The sequence below is a fragment of the Mytilus californianus genome, unplaced genomic scaffold (assembly GCF_021869535.1).
Source record: "Mytilus californianus isolate M0D057914Y unplaced genomic scaffold, xbMytCali1.0.p SCAF_1, whole genome shotgun sequence".
In the NCBI taxonomy this organism is placed as follows: domain Eukaryota; kingdom Metazoa; phylum Mollusca; class Bivalvia; order Mytilida; family Mytilidae; genus Mytilus; species Mytilus californianus.
Window position 1 is genome coordinate 111,928,579 of NW_026262581.1, and position 22,761 is coordinate 111,951,339.

Consider the following 22,761-nt stretch of genomic DNA (forward strand, 5'->3'; position numbering starts at 1 on the left):
TTAGACAGACTAACACAACAAGACAAAATACTTCTATAATATCCCACAGTAAAGTTTACCAGTTGCTACTATGTTTTTTTGTGATTGAATATTATGAGTTTTGGCAAGTTTTTATTAACTATCCAGTATAAAAAGAACTTTTGAAATTCGGCAAAAGGAAAATATGGCAAATAATATTCCTGATTGGTCACTCAAATAGATTCCTCCGCCTATGTAAAACAATGAATTCTAGGCATTAAAGCCAGCATTAAAAAAATTGACCATAACTCACAACAGTTAGTTTTCAGATGAAAAACAATAATAAAAGTGTTGTTCCTTTGCTTTTGCATATGTATAGGGATATGTGCATTTTACTAGTCGAAATTCCCACAAAAATTTTCAATTCCTGATTTTCTTCATCTGATACTGGAACAACAACTAAGTTCTGATAGAGCTAATCTTCAATCATAAACATTAACAAGAGTTGATGTCCTGTTAAAAAGAAAACTAAATGGTGACAAGATAACCAACAGACTAACAGACAAAATGATGTTCAGTTGAAAAATATATACCCTCAACAACTTTAGTGTTAAGATAAGGTAAAACCTGCAGACTGTCACGAATCTTACATGCATAAGTCCATTTTAAGTTTTTTTTATTTTATTTTGTGTAGAATAATATGTTCAATAAAATATAATCAGTCAATAATTTGAAATAAAAATTTTATTGCACAAATTAAAAGCAAAATTATAAAATGTAATCATCATAACAACAATTTTTACTAAAACTATTAATCAATAACAAATATATATGGCAATCAATAAACATATGTAAAATAAAAGGATGAAAAGTAGTGAGATTTCTTGGAAACCATTATAATTTAACATAGATATATATTTCAGTATTGAAATTTTGAACATGATTTGTGGTTAAGCGACAGTAGCACCAGACGAATTAAAAATATCTTAATACTTTTGTATGTACCACACCGAAAGAAACTAATAAAAATTTAATACTTTTGTATGTACCACATCGAAAGAAACTAATAAAAATTGTGATCATCTTCAATTTTCTAAGTTACAAAACATTTCTAGTTGATGTGGTCTCTCCTGATAATCTGGTTTTTGCCATGATACAGCCAAGGGTGTTGAAAGTGGTGTAAAAACACCAGCAAACGAAGAAACAGATAAATAAATACCTGTCAAAATTATCTAAATATGGAATGGATGGGCATAAAACTGTAAAATGCTATAACAACAGACAACCTGGATAAAACAGACTAAATAAGGTTAGTTCATAAATGTCAAAACGTAATGAAATCAATAAAAAAAAAAAGCCTACAAGTTTTGGGGCAATTATTCAAAAAAGGATGGTGGAGAAAATACTGAATATGCAAAAGGTATATAGAAGAAAACAATTCACTTTTATCATTTAAAAGAAACTTACATACTGTTTTCAGTTTCAAATTTTCTGAAGTTTTGGTAAGTTTAGTTTTAAATCCTGGTGAACATGTTCATACAGAAGTCCCTTTTAAATGTTCAACCTAAAATCACAAACATATCTGAAAAAGATAGTATCATTTTACTAGCCCCTCAAAAAAACATAAATTTATATATTGTGACATTTCATCAATTCATGACCTAATATTAACAACGCATGGTTTGTTTTCACAAGAATTTCAGCATATGTAAATATGATCAAAACAGTTCTTAAGTTTTTATGTGAAAACAGTAACAATCTGTTAGCTTTACTGGCAAATAATTATTCAAACTTGCAATGTCAAACCAAACTTCATATGCTTATATTGTGACGCTTCACCTTTTTCAACCAAAAGACTTCACATTTCATTAATATATGGTCATTAACAAAATCAAAAGTTTGATAGCATTTTTGAATGAAAATTGTATTATTTCATTTAATTAAATAAAAAATGAATAAAGTATAAACCTTACAAAACTAACATGTTGCTAGCACAAAACAAACACTTCATCAAATGAAAGGTTTTGAAAAAGACATTCTTTAAGATATAAGTGAGATATAAACAGATTTGATTGACTGAATCAAGTCTTAGTTAATGATCTGTATTTCATGTTTTACTAAAACATTTATCAAATCAGCAAATTTTTTTTTTATTAAAGTTTTACTCTAATCATCATTTATAGTTGATAAATCAGGGCATAACTCCACAAATTCAAGGTATATAAGGAAAAAAAAACAAGCATCTTAATAATAATGCTAAATGAAAAACTTCATTCTCCATCAGATCTACACAAAACAAAATATTTCTTCATTCTAAACTCTTAAATATGCATTTTAGTTACAAGAAAACTTATTTAAAAATCCACAAAGGATTCCTTGGATACCCTGAGTCTCCCTGCTCTGGATGTCAACACAAATATCTAAAAAAAAATTGTCTAATTATTTTTTAATGATATAATTTTGTCCAGCTTACAATAGTAATTAGAAAAAAATATTAACTATTTTAATTGTAATTTCTATCAAATTCTTACTTTTTTATCAGAAAGAACAATCAGGTTTCATTTATATTTCAATTGTAAAGAAATTAAATTTTTGGGTACATGGATGGATTTTTTAAGCAAAAAAAAATGTTTCCAATTAACCTTGTCAAAAAGAGTTGATAACAATATCTCTTTATCATATCTTTTTTTGGTAGTTCCAAATAAAAGTGCACTTAATATTTTCAAGATCAGAATGTTAGTGTCTCTGTATATGCCTCTGTGAGATAATTTTTGGGAACTAAACCAAATTTACCATTCAGTTCACCAACCCACCATGAGCGGTCATCAAAATCTCTATTTATAATGTAAATTATATCACCCTTTTTAAAGGACAACTCTTTATCATTATCCCCATTACAATCCCATTTTCCAATAAACATATTTTCAAAGTCATCCTCATTTCTGTAAGACTTTGGTTCCTCCTCCACAACTCTATTTGGTGGGGGAAGTGGGGGAAGTTCCTCTGTCTTTTTAGGTGGTTCCCTAGTTGGTGGAAGTGGGGGAAGTTCTTCTGTCTTTTTAGGTGGTTCCCTTATTGGTGGAAGTGGTCTGCTTTGGTATGGATCATCATCAGGAACGGGTGGTGGTGGTGGACGCGCCCCTGCCATTCGAGGTGGAGGTACAGTTGGCAAAGACGGAGTTGAGGCATCTTCATACATCTCCTCTTGTATTGGTACAGATGCTCCCTCATCATAAATATCATCTTGTATAGGTTCTGGTGGATAAGACTCTGGTTCTGCTTCATAAATATCTCCATCTGTTCCATCATCATACAATTCTTGTGTTTCCTGTGCTTCCTCTCCAACAGGCTCGTATATATCACCTAAAATATTTTGTAAAGAGTAAACTGATGGGAACCAGTAATGTACAATATTCAGTAAGGAATCAAATTTAATGTCAAAACTTTACACAAAGGGGAAATATTTCTCCAGTTACAAGGTGAAATACTGCATTTCAGGTTATTTTGTGTCAGATTTAGTTTGTAATTTGGGCCTTAGATGAGGCAGTTAAATCTTCACTGTGTTTATTTTTGCTTTTCATGGCCTTGTATAATGCATTTATATGAACAGGGAAATCTTCATATTGAGTAAATTTAGCTATAAAATGTCTAACGAGAAAAAAGTGACAATAAGACATACACAAAAATCAATCGCATAATTGCCATCGTTAAACATCTTATTAACCTTTGTTAAAACTACTTAACCGTGGTAAAATTTCAATATAATATTCAAATCTTTAAAAGTAAGAATTATCAACACATTCAAAGGATCTTCGATAATTTCTGTTTATGTATATATTAAGAAAATTAATCAACTAAATATCTATTTTGTGTCTAGGTCATCATTTCATACAAATAAAATGTAGATATAACAAAAATCTTCCCAAATACATGTACATTGTTTCTCACCCTTAGAGGGAATTAGCTGTCAAATAGATGTTCACCGAATTGACTCAAATTCTCATATTTGATTTATAACAAACTAAAACTTATATCCAAATTACAAAAAGTCTAACATAAACAATTAAGAATGCATGGACTCCATAATATGTATCAGCATTTGGCGTGTATTTTAATCTTGACACCATCTTATTAACCAGTGAGATGACCTCCAAAGACTGCAGACGGTAGGTAGCATCTTTTACTTTAAATGTATTGTCTTTGTCCAAGAACAATGGACTATAGCTTAATGATTCCTGTGTATAGTCATTTATAATTAAATGATATCAATGATCGTTGTTTTGAAATAAGAAAAGAAAGGCAGAAAATGTTCAAAGATCTATGTGATTGCTGCTGAATTCTGAAAATCAATAGAAATGTTAAACTGAACTTTCTGATGAACTTTGTAAGTTTCTCGAAACTACTCACAAACAGAGCGTGAAATGTTTAGACAATAATATTCCATGGTTATATTTTTAACTGAGGTCAGGAGATCTGTTAAATACAGTCCATTAAACAAAGGATTTAACCAAAGGCCAAAAAAAATAATAGAACAGAGTTCCAATGACTCCACGTTGCACATATTTTATATTTCCAAGGATCAAGGGCAATAACTAAAAAAAAAACATTTTTTTTTTCTTTAAAACTGTTGATAAATATCTTAGAGAAATGAATGCTTCAGAGCAAATTCAATGTGATTTCCAATATAATTAATGTTTCCAAGTGGCATAACTCATCAAAAATATTTGATCAGCAATTTTTTCTCGAAAGTGTCAAAGACATTACTGATATAAACCTATGATATAAATTTCATAAAAATCTGGCAATAATTGTACACACGAGAGCACTACCGATGCAATTTTCCATATATTTAATATCTCCAAGGGGCATAACTCTTTTGAAAATAATTGATCAGCAAAGATTTTCGAACTCATCCAAGACATTGATGATATAAGTTTTTTAAAAATCTGCCAAGAATTGTACATGTGAGAGCAATAACAAGACCGGACGGACGAATGCCTGGTATATCTATGTCCCCCGCAACGCGTTGCGCGGGGGACAATAACCACATAATGAGCTACTGAAAATATCTAAAGGTTAAAATATAACATCTGAAATCTATGTGATGAATAAACAGGCAATATCAGTGCTGATGAATTATAACCAACACTTATAGACATTTGTAGGATGTATACCTTATAAAATGATAAATGTTTAATTCCACCAAAAAGTAATAAAAGGATAAAACATAGCTGGTAGCTGCTTTGGATTAACTTTCAGTGACTATTGTGACTTCTTTTACACAAATAACATATTATCGTAGACCCATTAAAATTAAATGATTTAAGGAAAAATGTGTCAGCTTATGGAGTAAAAATACTTTTTTTATATACAAACTTTAACTTAGCTTAGAATAAAGATTGATGATAACTAAGGAAAACAATTTCTGGACCAGCCCTCTGATAATCTTTCATTACAGAAAGAACATAAACAACAGTTTGATATTCTGTTAACCAGGGTGGTTAAAATGGAAATCTTTTCACATTATCATAGTTATTTCCTGTTACATTTTTTAAGGGTAATCTATTTTGTAAGATTATTTGAGTTATACATCTGACTACTTTTGAACTAATGTAATGCACATTATCTAGATCATTGCCTCAGAAACAGAGAATTGATTACATGCATAGGATTATTAATAATATAAAATTAAAATGTTTGTTTATTCTCAGTGTATGGTTGAGATATCTATCAACAAAGTAATACAGAAAGGAAATTTTCCTTTCAGTGCTGCATCATCAAAATAAAAATAGATAAAAGTAAACTCAACTGGAGAGTTGTCTCATTGGCATTCATACCACATCTTCTTATATCTATCAACAGGCAGCAGTAAAACGTAATATAAAAATTGTATCCCAAAAAGAATGCAGGCCAGTTACAGAATAACTTACCATCATCTTCATTATCAACATCTGTCATTTTAGAGGGAACAACAACACTTGCTTGTTTGACTGCAGTTTTCCATTCTTCAACTTCACTTTTACTTGTAGCCATAAACTGGAATAAGCAAATGTTTAAAAATATTTCAAATAAGAAAATATCAGAATTTTCATATCCCTCACATTTTGTTTTTACTGAAACAAATGTAACAGACAAACATGATATAATCACACACAAAACAACTTGATTAAAATTTTTGCAGTTAAGTGCTTTTTTTAAATCTATTTTTTTAATGTCACCTTCTATGTTTTTTGGTCTCTGGTGGAAAGTTGTCTCATTGGCAATCACACCACAACTTCTTATTTTTATATCGTCATAAAAAACACTTTCTAGGGGAATTAACTTTTATGGTCATTTTCGGGGAATTAACATTTACAGTACTAATTTTACTGCACCTGATGCATATTTTAATAAAAAAATGTCTCTTCAGTGATGCTTGAGGCCAAAATATTTGAAAATCCAATACCTACTACAAACGTTTAAGAGCTGATAAAACCAAAAAGTAATATGTGATAGACATTACCATGACGGCTTTTAGTGGAATGTAACATTTTAAAAGGGCATTGCATATACTGGGGTAAACTTTCTATGTAATGTATGATCATGCACTGGCTCACTTCCTTTATTATAGATTCTCCAATGTTTGTTAAGCTCTTAACGTCAAATATTCCAATTTTTGTCCAAACTTGTTTCCAATTTTAGATATTGCAAAGGGAAACAATTCCAAGGTATGACATACAATATCCCTGCCTTTACAAATCAAGTGGAACCACCATGGCATATGTTGTGGAATTTGACAAAAATTTTAACAAAATGTTGACTTCTGAATGAAAATTTGTAACAGCTTAGTTACTTTAAACATGCTTGTTCCATTGGATTTTTATCCTGTCCACAGATATTTGTCTAGATGATATATTATTGTTATGATATTTCCATTTTAATGGTATGGAATTCATATGTTATCACTGGTTTTTTCTTCAAATATCACTCAAATTCAAATGATCTACCTTTTATGTACATTCTTTACATTAAAAGTATAAAAATAAAAAGAAGTGTTATATTTGCCAATGAGACTACTCTCCACCAGAGACCAAATGACATAGATCTTTTTTCTGAATTTTCAATTTATTGTTTCTCTAGAAATATGAATGCTACATGTATCATTTCTTTCAATGATTACAGGTAGCTTAACGATTTCAAAATGCATACATATTAATATACTTAGGTTAAGTAATACTTACTTCATAGGTTCTGTTGGCAGGTCTAACAAGTTTAAAGCAAAGTTCCTTTTTCTTATCTTCCTTCACCATTTCTGGTGCTTCTTCAAAACTATAATCTGATAATCTGAAAGCCCCACTCATTTTTTTTGATGTTTTACCATCAAAGTAGAAAAATATATTGCCTTTAATGACACACCATCGTTTCTGCATTGTCTTTAAACCTGTAAAAAATTGTATAAACCAAAAACATTTCCAACATATTATCTATTTTCAACATCTAAATTTCCAGCACACCAATCGGCTCAATGCAACATGAACTTTCAATGAAGAAATATTGACTTTTATTGTGAATATAAGGATTTAAAAGTTGTGTCTGTGCAGATTAAAAATGAAAGAAAAATGTTTTTAAAAATTAGGTTATCTGTTCAAAGAGTTTTAATATATTTTTTTTTATTTTAAGAATAAATTGTCTTGATTTTTGTACAACAATATGCGGTCTTCTCGGTTCCCATTCAATGTTTACATCAGGATAAGGTCCAATTGAATTTGCTTAGTAACTTAAATTCAAAAGTGTTAATCATTGCAGCTTAACAATTGATTGTTTTCATATTTTTTCCTGAACTTCTCTGATCTAACTGCATGCATATACAGATAATTGACATGTTCCATTAAGGTGAAAAACAAGTAGAAAAATAAATTGAAGTTGGTACATCACATCCCACTATGCTTAACTTTCCACAATTTGTTTGAACACAGAAATCTTTTCTTTTCAATCTCTAAATTGAATAAACAATACTGGAGTTTTACAAATAAACTGATGCCCGCTTCATTGGTGTCCTTGGGCTGTTTTCTGCTCTTTGGTCGGGTTGTTGTCCCTTTCACGCATTCCCCATTTCTATTCTCAATTTTATTAACATAATTTATTCTCCGGTGGAGAGTTTTCTCATTGGCAATCATACCACATCTTCTTATTTTTTATGATATTTGTTAGTAGTTAACAACAGTTTCCCATATTTATGTAACACTTCTTTTATTTTGTATAAAACGCCAAGTGATGGTAACTGGTTCATTACTAGTACAATATCCAGTTTTACTGTTTGAGTGTCATCTTTTTTGGAAAATATATGACTTCATATGAAATATTCATGTTTTGCTATTATTATTGACTATTATTTTGAAATGTTTACCAATGTGTTTGTTGTTTCAATACATTTACATTTTTGGACCTGAAGAAAACAATGATCATACAGAGCACTGTACCCACTCCCATTACAAAAAATATATAGTTGGAGTTAAAATGCAATACCTTTTCAGAATTCCTTGGAATAATACTGAAGTACTGATGTAATTAGACCCTGCCATTGTGTTTAAAAACACATATGAAGGTTGTTTTTTTTAGCTTACAATGTCACATCAATATTTCATCTTCATTTTTCATAAGATAATTAATTTCTTTGACTTTTTTTAAGTTACAATTGAACATGCCCAAACAGTCACCTTCATCTATGGGATAATTTAAATTTAACCTAAACATTTCCTCTAGACTATGATTTGTTCAAAATCGCTGTTCCAACTCCCAATAACAGTCATTTTCAACAAATAAATACAATGTAACCAAAGAAATAATGGGATAAGTTTTACTTGATTTGGTGCATTATGAAATACTTGATTGTCAGAATGAAGAAATTGAGAGAACAGGGATGACTTTAAAAAGGTTAAAATTCATTTCTCAATTCATTACCTAAAGAAAACTGGTTATATGTAGTCATACATTTCTATTGTTTGCATTTTAACTGGGTATTAATCATTGTGATAAAATTTCAAAATTTAATCAAATTTAGTGAATTTTTACACAGTATGTTTGAGTTAGGAAGTTTATTTAAAAGATTATCTTCTTGAGAGGTCACTATTGGTATTCCCCATGAGTTACAACTTTAAAATAGAGGCTTTGATTGTAAAGTTTATACACAAAAAGACAACCACCTATCCATGGTCAGTGATCAGACATTTCATTTCAGCATTATACAAAAGGATAACAAAAGATGTCTCTTAAGTTATCATGATCATCTAACAATAAAGAAACTTTTGGTGAAATAAGCATGCTTACAATTCAAACCACATACCAATACCTGTCGGTCTTTTCTTTTCTAAAAATCCAGCCTTTGTGAAATTTGTAAGGTCCATGGCTGGCACATTTGGTATGTCTGCACTACCTGTAAAATAATTTGTATCATTGATTATGATATAATGATTTCTTATTTTTCAACTAGAACATACCATTTTGCAAAATGTAAGATTAAATTCTTTACCATGTAATTCCATTTTGTGTATGACCAAACAGAGAATGCCACTAAGTTGATATTACAAATCATAAAGTCTTGCACATTAAGACAGAGGTTGTGATCTTTAGAAAGAATTACTTGTATCTAAATAAAAAAAAACCAATTCAATATAAGGATTTACCTAAAATTACCTTTGCGTTTATTCTTTATACTTATTCTATATAAAACCTCCATGTTAAAAGGGAAATTTCTTTTCAAACTTCCACAATGTATTAAATCCTGTATATAAATATAACGTACTATGTTTGACCAGGATATTATAATTACAAATGTACCAGGATTTCTTAGCCAGATAATTATTGATTAAAAGATGTAAGTTTGAACAATACATTTTTTAAGACCCAAGTTGTTTCCTCACAAGAAAATATTATATATATATATATACATGTACATGGTTAAATTGTATAATACAGCTTTATTTTAGAGTTGTTGGAGTATTCTTGTATTATTGAAAGTACCACACATTTGCATCAAGCAGTACTGGTAACGTAAGTATATTTTTCAGAAATTAGTCTTTTATAAAAGAGGGACGAAAGATACCAGAGGGACAGTCAAACTCATAGATCGAAAACAAACTGACAACGCCATGGCCAAAAATAAAAAGACAAACAGACAAATAATAGTACAGATGACACAACATAGAAAACTAAAGACTAAGCAACACGAACACCACCAAAAACTGGGGGTGATCTCAGGTGCTCCTGAAGGGTAAGCAGATCCTGCTCCACATGTGGCACCTGTCGTGTTGCTTATGTTTTTACAAATCCGTCAAATAGTCTAATTCAGTAGGTCACAGTCGAGAAAAGGGAAGGGTATTGTAGTTACAACATAAGGAACATATCCGATATCATCTGTATTAAATATACAATAAAATGATAATTCTTATTAATTTGCATGTTAAAATCAAAGCACTGTAAGCGCTGTAGGCAGTTAACCAAAAACCAAGGCAAACGTAATTATGAAAACTGTGGCAATGTTGCTTCAATTTTTAAGATTTGAAAGAAAAAACATTAAACATTCGTATATTGTGCATTTATGTTCATTAAATGAATTGATTATTAAGGCAAATTAATTAATATTTCATCAAGGTTTTCAAAAGCAACTCATGATCATATATCAATGTAAATGACCCCCATCTTCACCCCCAAGTGCATGATGTTACTCCATACTAAGTTTGGAATAAAATGACAGGTGATTATAAAACAGTTGGTCAAACATTCTCGGGCTTTACACTGCTTGAAAGATTTATATGTTTTCTTTAAAATGAGCCATAAATGAAAATGATTATAGGCCCAGAAATAATTCAATAAACAATTAAAGTAAATTCAATAATCTAGACTCATTTTTTGGATCAAAATTTTTTTTTATAATAAACAAGAAATAATTGTAACAGGATGCCGTTACGAAGTCTCCCAAACAAAGCCCCCATAATTCGTCATTCCCATGGTCTCCTGACATTGGGCAAAGTCTAGTTCATATTGGTTTGGTCTAGTAAAGTAATATGCATATGTGACACCAAGGAGATTGACCCTGTATGTCATTCAAATCTTTTTGAAATGATGAACAGGAATAAATACGGTTTAGGTGTGGGTATCTCGACCGTTTACAAGTTCTCAAACAGGAGGGGGTGGGGTGACCCCAGGGACTCCCCCTATATTTCATTTGATTTGTTATATTGTCCCATACATGAATACATATGGTTTAGGGGTGGGGATCTCGACCATTTCCAAGTTCTCAAACAGGAGGGGGTGGGGTGACCCCAGGGACTCCCCCTATATTTCATTTGATTTGTTATGTTGTCCCATACATGAATACATATGGTTTAGGGGTCGGGATCTCGACCATTTCCAAGTTCTCAAACAGGAGGGGGTGGGGTGACCCCAGGGACTCCCCAAATATTTCATTTGATTTGTTATATTGTCCCATACATGAATATATATGGTTTAGGGATGGGGATCTTGACTGTTTACAAGTTCTCAAACAAGAGGGGGTGGGGTGTCCCCATGGACTCCCCCTATATTTCATTTGATTTGTTTTATTGTCCCATACATGAATATATATGGTTTAGGGGTGGGGATCTCGACCATTTCCAAGTTCTCAAACAGGAGGGGGTGGGGTGACCCGAGGAACTCCCCATATATTTCATTTGATTTGTTTTATTGTCCCATACATGAATATATATGGTTTAGGGGTGGGGATCTTGACTGTTTACAAGTTCTCAAACAGGAGGGGGGGTGGTGTCCCCAGGGACTCCTCCTATATTTCATTTGAATTGTTTTATTGTTCCATACATGAATGGATATGGTTTAGGGTTAGGGATCTCAACCATTTCCAAGTTCTCAAACAGGAGGGGTTGGGGTGACCCCAGGGACTCGCCATATATTTCATTTGATTTGTTATATTGTCCCATACATGAATATATATGGTTTAGGGGTGGGGATCTCGACCGTTTACAAGTTCTCAAAAAAGGAGGGGGTGGGGTGACCCCAGGGACTCACTCTATATTTCATTTTGGATTTGTTTTATTGTCCCATACATGAATATATATGGTTATGGGGTGGGGATCTTGACCATTTCCAAGTTCTCAAACAGGAGGGGCTGGGACGACACTGGGGACTCCCCCAAATTATTTTCATTTGATTTTTTTATTGTCCCATTCAAGTATATATATTGTTTAGGGGTGGGGATCGCGACGGTTTACAAGATAAAAGTACATTTTCAAATTGAAGGGCGTTGGGATGACCCCCAGGGACTCACCCTACATTTTTTTTGATTTTTTGTATTGTCCTGTTCTCATTACTGAAGACTGCATGTGTCTATCACCTACTGTTTTCGAGAAATAGTCATTTGAAAATTTAAAAAAATAAAATCCCATAGGGTTCTATAGTAAACCCCTCCCTTCTTCAGGCCCCTCCAAATACCCCTAAATAGACCCCAATGCACAAACAAAAGATTAATGGCTCCACTAGACATGTTAGTCTAATATTTTATGAAACCCTAAGTAAATCTGACAAACGGTCAAAGTTGTCTTCTTAGACGGGTTGACTGGATTCGGTCCGACTTGTCTCGGGGACGAGTTGTCCACATTACTTAAAACATCCCATCAACGTCGATTTCCGCATCTGTTTTCATGACCTCTTTTCATTCATAAAATAACAACAACCTTATTTGGCAAGATAAGTTAGAAATTACCACCCACTTATATAACTTTATTTCCTCTATCATAGAGATTTGTTGTACATGAACAATATTCCTGCGCATTTTGCCATTTGGGAAATATAAACGACTTGTAATTACCGATTTTCGGCGATGAAATATTTCATACAATTGTTCTTTGACATCGTAGCCAAAAGCACAGGGATAATAAACTACGTACGGATTTCTATTGAGCACTACTTCCTATGTGCAACTTCAAAGGTTTTGGGTAGTTCGACGATCATTTAAGGTTTTTTCTGGTCATATTTTTTGTATTCCAGAAATAAAAGTATTAAAAAAATGTCCAATTAGTTATAAATAACATAATAGTCAGCTAGATAGTAACAATGGCACGTATTTCAGCATTTATTGGGTAGAACACAAATCTAGGGTGCTCGCATAAGGCAGCTTAACTGCCTAAAAAACGTTTATATAATTGGTTGAGAGGACTTCCGGTAGTGGCTCTTGAAGTTATTTATTTTTGGATAAATGATGTTGATGGAACTACTTTTTGTAACCAATGTTAACAAGATGGCGGCGATAATACCACAAATCGCCTCGCTGTTAAAAATATTTATTTTCACTACGCTGTCATCCTTGAATTAAATAATAAACATAAAACATTCATTTGAATGATAATAAGATATTTTTGTAGTTTATTTTTTATCAGATAGCAAATTTCATGGAGTTCATTTTTTTGCACTAAACAAAAAATATATTCATGCGCCAGGGAAATTCATTGACACAAATATACAATTTAGATGTGATAGAGATTATGAGTGGGGAAATTAAATTCTTTATCTCCAATTTTAAATAAATTCCTTTAAAAAGGCGTTTAATCCTATAAAACTTTTTTCTCTCTTCTTTATCTCCAATTTTAAATAAATTCCTTTAAAAAGGCGTTTAATCCTATAAAACTTTTTTCTCTCTTTTCTTGAATTCATCAATGGATACTCAAGTTCTTAATACACTTCAGATTTTTTTCTGTTAAGTTCATGACCTGTCAGTCCAGTTAACAGACCCATAATTCCAAAAAAATAAATGCTCACACTCTTTAATTTTAAGTGTGAATGCTTATTTTTAAATTGATAAATTTCTGTTCTATTGGTTTGAAATGGTATGCAAAGCAGATATGTACACTATACACATGTACTATGTCAAAGTAATTCCTCACACAAATTCTATATAAGTAGACACATGTACTTTTGAATTTTTTGCAATTTAGTTCATTTCAGAAAAGATGCCACCAATACATTTTAAGAAGAACATAATTTGCAAATAAGTTTGAAATTACCCATTTAAGAGCCATGTCACTAAAATTTGTACATATTCAATATACTCACTATCAGCATAAGGATCTTCTGTGTCATCTGTATTAGAACTACCACCAGTTCTTGTTGATTCATCGTCTTTTGGTACATCTGTAATACAAATTCATATTGCAAAAAGGTTGAAATATATATATCGAAACCCAAGATTTAATTCTTTTCAACAGAAGAAAATGAAAAAATTGAAATAGTGTTAGCACCAATATCTTCCTTGAGAACATTATATGATGTGTTATTACGAGTTCTGACAAGTATACATATGAAAATGAATACAGATAAATATAAATAAAATGAAACAAAATATAAAATTGGAACACACTGGTATGAAACAAACTAGCAAATGCAATGAAGTGATATAAATGCAGGAATCCAGGATTTTGGGCTAATGTTATATGCAGTGATATGGTTTTCTAATTGCAGCAGAGGGTCAATATTTTCTGAATTAATTTTTCAAAAACAACATTTACATTTTAAAATATTCCTGATTTAATGTATGCACCTCAAATTTCATCCCTATGATGCAAGTGTGCCAAGGTTTCATAATTTTTTACATGTTCATCTATCTGTTTTGTTCTTGAATAACTTACTACATGCAATCTGAAACTGTTTTATATGTTCTAATGGTACATGTACATTGAACTATCATGACTATACGATTGTGTTAATATGTTGTATGTTTGCTTTTTTTTTTTTTTTTTCTCTTATTATTACTTTTTTACTTGTATTGTATATGAGTATATACTCATTTAGTTTTTTACAGGCAAGACCATATGAGTATTTAGACCATATAGGTATTTTTCGAATAAATTATAACTTCCTTCGCAGGAACACACAGCTCATTCTTCAAACCAAAATCGACACAAGGTTACGTACTAAAATCCTGTTGTGTGCATTTTGTTGTATCTGTTATCTTGCCTTCGCTAGAGTCAATTTAAAGCGCCTTTATCCTGTTGACTTTTTCGTCCGCAAGTGAAACCACCAGCATTTGGGGAATGGACTTTTTTCTTCTAACACTGATTACCATTTGATTAAATAAGTCATAATATCATTTTAGAAACTGTTAATTTATGACACCTTGGAAAGTCATACCTAATGCAACGTTCATCGTACTAAATACCCGGACCATATGCGTATGGTTGGACCATATGAGGAGTATATACCCAAATGGTCATAACCATACACGTTTGGTCCAAATACTCATATGGTCCTGAACATATATAATATATTCTCGTTTAAGTGTGTTCTTTAATAACATGCATAACAAATATTGGATGCTCCTCCCATTTCACTTTTCATGTGAGTTCTAATAAACAATAATCAACAGTGTAGCAAATGTTTGTTTCTGAAGAAATAGTCAAATCCATGTCAGAGGAGGATCCAGTTAATAATTTCAAATATATGGCACCTTTTCATACTTGTTCAATCAATAAATAATTGTTAATTAGCTTACTGATGGCTCATGTTTTTTCCCCCTGTATTTTAAAAATTCAAACTAAAACAAGAATTCTTTGGGCATTGTAATGCATGAATGCATAAATCAATATACATGCAATGAAGAGATACACAAGTGTGGATCAATGAATTTGGGTTAATGTGATACCTGGCCAACTTCTGATGATGTCAGAAATTTAATTTTTACATTTTTTAAGTGCAAAGGAAAATCATCATTATCAATTAGAAATTATAAAGTCAGATTTGATTTTTAACTTCTCATAAAATTGTTATATACACAGAATCAGGAAATCAGGGCAATATATTCATCCATTTCCATTTAGTGTAAACACTAATTGTAATGGACTTTCTAAGGATGAGGGATGTGATCAATTGGAATGAACTCATCTTCATCTGTAACTTATCACAAGATAATTCTTTACAAAAAATCAAGGCCAATATGTGCCTCCATTATAAAATTAATTGTGTATTAGACAAGGAAACATATTTTGGCAATATTTAAAATTGAGTTATCTCCCTTGTGTCCATAAAGTAGTTTTTACAAGAATGCAATTAGAGTATATAATTAAAAGTACTTCCCCTAGGATGATGATCTACAGACTGTTGTGTTGTGTTGTCACAAATACAAGTAGCGTAGAATTAAAGCTCACCAGCCAGTGATTTGCTACGCCCTTAACCCCCCCCTGAAAAAAAAATAATGTAGAAAACTTTAATTTCTTAAAATTTTATTGGTTGTGGGGCATGATTCAGTTAAAAAAAAGATCAACCCCCATAAATTCTTACTTGATCTATAACATTCCACATCATGAGTATTTGGAATATAAAGTATGTCAATATCTCTTCCCGTAAAAAATTAAAGATTTCAGTGCAAAAAAATTAACACCTAATTTAACATAAATTTCACATGACATACTATATGTCATAAAAGATGCTAATAGCACAATGTGTTTGGGAAAAAGAGTCCAAAATACTTAAGCTCTTTTAGGGAACAGATAATTAATTTTCACAACCTAAAAACAATATCTATTACTGCATGAGAAATGCAGGCAAATTCAATAAAAATTTGGTTAACATTGATTAATCGAGTAATTGATCCATTTTACAATGTATATGAAAAAATCATTTATTTCATAAGGGTGGACACACAAAAATGTTTCACCTGCAAAACTGAACAACAATATGACTAAATATTACATTGAAAGCAAATCTCAAGGGAATTTGCAATCATATAAAAGACTACCCATTTTATGTCTCACATAAAAAGCTTATAAAAAAATCTGACCAAATCAATGAAAACAATAATGAGTTCAATTCAAGTGACCCCAGTCAGTCATGATGATGATGATGATGATGGCTTTTAACGTCCATTGGCAAATTAAATGCATATTCAGAACAATGCAATATAAACCTGGCTTGTATTAGACGGACAAGTTGATCTAGATTTTTAATGTGCTAGTTCATAAAGTAAAAGTCTGCAGGAAGACATTTCACACTACCATGACACCCTATTCTGACGAGTTCAACAGCCTTGCTCTTACCAATACATGTATGAATGTATTAATCAAAGTAAAATTAAATGATCTCCAACTGCTAGCCTAAGAGAGAAATCCACTGATACTTACAATACACTAACATCTGAAACCTGTAGATTCATTTCTTCAATTCTCATAAAAGGTACAATTTCAAAAACCATTTTGGAAACATCTATGAGACAGAAACTCAACAATACAAGTTAATCAAGATAGGCTTATATCAATCACTTTAATATGGTCTTTAACACCCTCAGGAAAAATAAGATGAACATACCATCCCTGTGTGTACCAATTTATATCCATAAATTTAAAATAGTGAATCTGCAATACTGAAGAAATTTGCATTGTAAGAATTGAAAAAAGCTAGGGATTGCAATATTATGATAGTAATTTTTCTCCTGCATACTAGGCAATCCTTGAATGCAATGGTAAACATAATTAAGAATCATTGCTAATATTTATATCTTTCATTAAATTACTACAGCATATGCTTATAAACACTCAAAACTCATTCTTTTATTGTACATATTTTATAATAATTTTTACTCCATAATTATAAAATTTAAATCCTTTAAATCTTTTTAAAATATTCTGCCTAATCCACTATTAACGAACATGCAGGTTTTCTTTCTTGAAATATTAAAATTTAAAATAAAACGGGTGTAACAGTACATAATTTTGTTTCAACTATTAAGGAGACAACAATCCTAATATACTCCTTTAAAATTCATATGTAACAGAGTATCTGAACACCTTTTTGTATTCAAAACTCATATCTTCTGAACATTTTTATTGCCATACTCAAAACATGATTAAGTTGAAAATATTCAAGTTCACACCTGTAAATTTTATATCTAGCTGTTACTGCATGCAATTTGCTACTTCCTCCTTCACTGTTGTATGTTATAATTATGGTATGTAAGACACTTCTAACACTTCACCACTTAAACAACCAATCCTTGTCATGCTTGTTAAACCTTCATTTACATCTTAATTCATGCTGATAACCAAAGGTGACCTTAAATAAATGTCTATTGATTTGAGACAACAATATACATGTATCAGTACTCTCTACTATTCATCTATTGGTTTGAGACAACAATATACATGTATCAGTACTCTCTACTATTCATCTATTGATTTGAGACAACAATATACATGTATCAGTACTCTCTACTATTCATCTATTGATTTGAGACAACAATATACATGTATCAGTACTCTCTACTATTCATCTATTGATTTGAGACAACAATATACATGTATCAGTACTCTCTACTATTCATCTATTGATTTGAATCAAACAATATACATGTATCAGTACTCTCTACTATTCATCTATTGATTTGAGACAACAATATACATGTATCAGTACTCTCTACTATTCATCTATTGATTTGAGACAACAATATACATGTATCAGTACTCTCTACTATTCATCTATTGATTTGAGACAACAATATACATGTATCAGTACTCTCTACTATTCATCTATTGATTTGAGACAACAATATACATGTATCAGTACTCTCTACTATTCATCTATTGATTTGAGATAACAATATACATGTATCAGTACTCTCTACTATTCATCTATTGATTTGAGACAACAATATACATGTATCAGTACTCTCTACTATTCATCTATTGATTTGAGACAACAATATACATGTATCAGTACTCTCTACTATTCATCTATTGATTTGAGACAACAATATACATGTATCAGTACTCTCTACTATTCATCTATTGATTTGAGACAACAATATACATGTATCAGTACTCTCTACTATTCATGATATAATGGAAAAACTTTCCATCATAAGAAGGAAACTGATGATTTACTGAAAATTAAAGAATTAGTTGGCAACATACATCAGAACAACTCTAGGTAAAGACCTTGAAGAAGAAATGATTAAATTTGTAAAGTCTGTACAAGCTTGTAATACAGATATCCCAATGAGTTCTGTTATTTACCATGTATTTCTTGTGCTGTATTCTACATCATAATATATCTGTATGAAGATACACCATGTCGAATTTAATACTAACCTTTGTTCAAATATTAGTAAAAATTGAGGAAAATTTATTACAAAACATTTTAAATAATCTCCTGAAACCAAAGTAAAATTGAGAAAACAGATAAATTATAATACATGCAAAATCTTACCAATCCACGAAATAATACGACTGCACCTTCTCCATCGAGTCAATGTGCCAAACCAGTCTGTGGCACATAAGGCAATCAAATTAACACACACATATATACAGTTGTTAAAGTTATAATGCCAAAAACAGCAAAATAATATACTATATTTAAAATATTCATGGTCAAATGTACTAATTTAAAGGTCTTTGATGAATGTATCTTTGATGAACATATCAATTATAAACTAATGCATTTGATCACATATCGAAATGCTTACTTCAACAACAACACTGTACATGTTGTGAAAGATAAGTAATCACTTATAAAATATTTTCAAGTACAGAATCTTCTTTTCTTTCTATAAACTGTATTATCTTTATTACTGTAAGTTCAGAAATAACTGTTAGCTTTTTTATTCCAAAATCTGAATGCAACATTCATTTATGGGATTGCTAAAACCTTGCGATAAATGTTCTAATTCTTAAAGGGGCATTACCTACAAGATATCTATATATATATAAAAAAAAATAAAATATGATTTTTTTTTTGTTCAATCATTAATGAAAGTGAAAAAGTGAAATAATATTTCACTTTAAGCAGTCAAGAAACATCGCTGATGAAATTATTCACTTGCAAAAGTGAATAATTCAACCTCATTGAATCCATATTCATGTGACTTCAATTTTACCCCTTAGCTAGAGATGTATTACGCTTACAAAAGGCATATTCAACTATTAAAAGGAAAAAAATGTCAATATTGAAATAGAAACAAGGGTAAACCACTTGACTGACTGATTCGATCAATAAAAACTCATTCTTATACAGGTAAAAATGATGACTAACATATTTTTTTAACTTACAATATGAAATAAAAGACCTAGAAAAATCCAATTGCAAGTGTTCCCTTTCTATTCATATCTATATTTATGTTTATATCAGGTTATATGACCGTGGGCAGTCTTCAGAGATCACCTTGATGGTTAATTACATAGCGTCTTCAACAATGGACCCTCTCCAACATTGTAGACTAGAATAGAATTCATGACAAAAATCTCTTTTTTGTTGATCTTGTATTGCTGATAATTTTTTTTTTTTTTACAGTTTCTCTCTATTTTTTCTAGTTTTTGCCCACAACATACAAAAGGGTAAAAAATTGTCATTTCAGGGCAATCACTCCTATCAAGAGTCTACGAATGATTTCAGCAAAATTTACCTTGCTTGTAAATCGTTTTTTTCTGATCAATTTTGCTATATAGTGTCTATATATCTTTATAGTTTTCAGGATTATAGGCAAAAACACAAATAAATTGGTAAAAAATTGTCATTAAAGAGCAAGAACTCCAATAAGGAGTCGACTGAACATTTCGGTCATCTTAACTTATTTGTAGATCTTATATTGCTGATCCTTTTGACTATTAATAGTGTCCATCTATCTATGATAGTTTTCAAGATAAAAGGCAAAAAACACTAAAAATGGGTAAAAATCGTCATTAAAGAGCAATAGCTTCAATAAGGAGTCCTCTGACAATTTCAGTCATTATACTTAATAGTAGATCATTTCTTCCTGATCATTTCTGCTTCTTTAAGTTTTTACCTATCTAAGTTTTTTAAGATATTAGGCAAAAATGCCAAAAAATGGTAAAAATTGTCATTAAAGGCAATTACTCCAATTAAGAGTCGTCAGACGATATCAGCAATTTGACTTATCTGTAGATCTCGTCTTGTTGGTCATTTTTGCTGTTTAAAGTGCTTATTTATCTACTGTAGTTTTCAAGATAATAGGCAAAAACACTAAAAATGGGTACAAATCATCATCAAGGAGCAATAACTCCATTATGGAGTCATCGACTGATTTTAACCAAGTTTGACTTATTTGCAGATCTTTTCTCACTGATCATTTTTACTATTTTCATTCTATCTATCATAGTTTTTGAGATAATTGGCAAAATTGAAAAAATTGGTAAAATTCGTCATTAAAGGGCAATAACTCCTAAAAGAAGTCTTCTATCAGTTTTGATGAAAATGGACAATATCTAGATCTCATCATTGTGAACATTTCTGCCCTATCAGATTTTCTCTATTCATAGCAGTTTTCAAGATAAGAGACAAAACTTGCTTTTTACCCCTATGTTCTATTTTTAGCCATGTCGGCCATGCTGGTTGACAGGCGGGGTCATCAGAAACATTTTTTAAACTAGATACCCTAATAATGATTGTGTTCCAAGTAAGGTTAAATTTGGCCAAAAAAGTTTCAGAGAAGATTTTTGTAAAAGTTAACAGATGATGAAAGAAGACGACAGACGACTATGGAAGACCACAGACGCAAAGTCATTAAAAATGGGTTACAGCAATAACATTTTAACACAGTTATGTTTACTCTATGGAAGTTATGGCAAATAACTTACATGAAAGAGTTCAAACTAGAATTTGCATTTCAACGTATCATAGAGAGAAATCTAAGTAACTTGAAAAGTAAAATGAAAGAACTACAAATTTCTGCAACTTTCTATAGATTACTTTAAAGAAAAAGCTTATGTAAAATGATATGGACCAATAGACAAATGGACACAGACAATTTTATTCTTATGGTTCTTATATAGAACCAGACATCCTTCAGGAATTAAAACAAATATTTCTAATTCTGTAATTCTAAAATTTTATTTTCTTGGCAGGCCGAAAAATATGATGGTGTACATTAATATTTGTATATGATGGAAGGAAACATGTACTTGGCAACTCTATTGGCTATTTGTGAATGAAGTTTAAGGACACTTAATTGACTATTCAAGATCTCCTTGTAACTTTTTTCGCCTATAAAATTGCTACAAATTTTCTAATTTTTCACCAAACTTCCTCCTAAGTAGAGTTTTGTCTACCTTTTATCAATATTAATATCACTAGAAGTCCATTAATAAGGTATTATACTTCTGTCATTATTTAATCTTCAAATAAATCTTTTTTTTCTGAATTCATTTTTCAACTTTTTGTTATCTATGATTATGAATTTTGTCTTATTCCTATATTAGCTTGATAATATTTGTATTATAATTAAAAGAGTAATCAACGTGAAAAATTCAACTTAAGTGTGAAACTGAAGGTCACTCAGTATCTCAGAAATGGATCAGAGGTTTAACAACACAAATTTATTAATATGACATGTTATCATTTAATAGTCTCTCATAATTCTTAATAGAATGGCGCTTGTATATGTTTTAGTATTTAAGCTAATGATATTTTACTGTTAGTTTTAATATACTATATGTTTTATATATGTAACACTCCCAAACGTGTCCTTCCCCCCAAAAGTGTCCGATTCCCCCAAATGTGTCTATTCTCCTCAAAAGTGTCCATAATATTCAATATTCCCCCAAATGTGTCCGATTTTATAACCCCCAAACGTGTCCGATAATTGTTATTCGCCAAAACGTGTCCACTATTACACGCCAGAACGTCTCACCTCTTTTAGCGCTAATACATGCATGTCCCGAATGAAATCAATAACGTTTACGGCACTTCTATATATATGATGGGGGACACAGTTGACGAAGTGGTCATTTATTAGCATTAGTTTGTTCAATGCTGGTTGTTAATGATTAGCATAAAACA

At 30.9% G+C, this 22,761-nt stretch overlaps 1 protein-coding gene across 3 annotated transcripts in view; it reads right to left on the bottom strand.

Moving 5' to 3' along the window:
• Positions 1–687: 687 nt before the first annotated feature.
• Positions 688–22,761, bottom strand: part of LOC127711312 (src kinase-associated phosphoprotein 2-like) — a 29,296-nt gene continuing 7,222 nt past the window's right edge. The window contains exons 3-8 of one of the 3 annotated variants that reach the window (XM_052217319.1): positions 19,177–19,233; positions 14,038–14,115; positions 9,287–9,370; positions 7,179–7,378; positions 5,889–5,994; positions 688–3,321 (exon numbers count right to left, since the gene is read on the bottom strand). In XM_052217319.1, the coding sequence (XP_052073279.1) occupies positions 2,687–3,321; positions 5,889–5,994; positions 7,179–7,378; positions 9,287–9,370; positions 14,038–14,115; positions 19,177–19,233 (1,160 nt within the window). In that variant the 3' untranslated portion in view covers positions 688–2,686. Of the gene's footprint in view, positions 3,322–5,888; positions 5,995–7,178; positions 7,379–9,280; positions 9,371–14,037; positions 14,116–19,176; positions 19,234–22,761 lie in introns of all 3 variants that reach the window. The other 2 variants (XM_052217311.1, XM_052217327.1) reach the window with 2 other exon arrangements.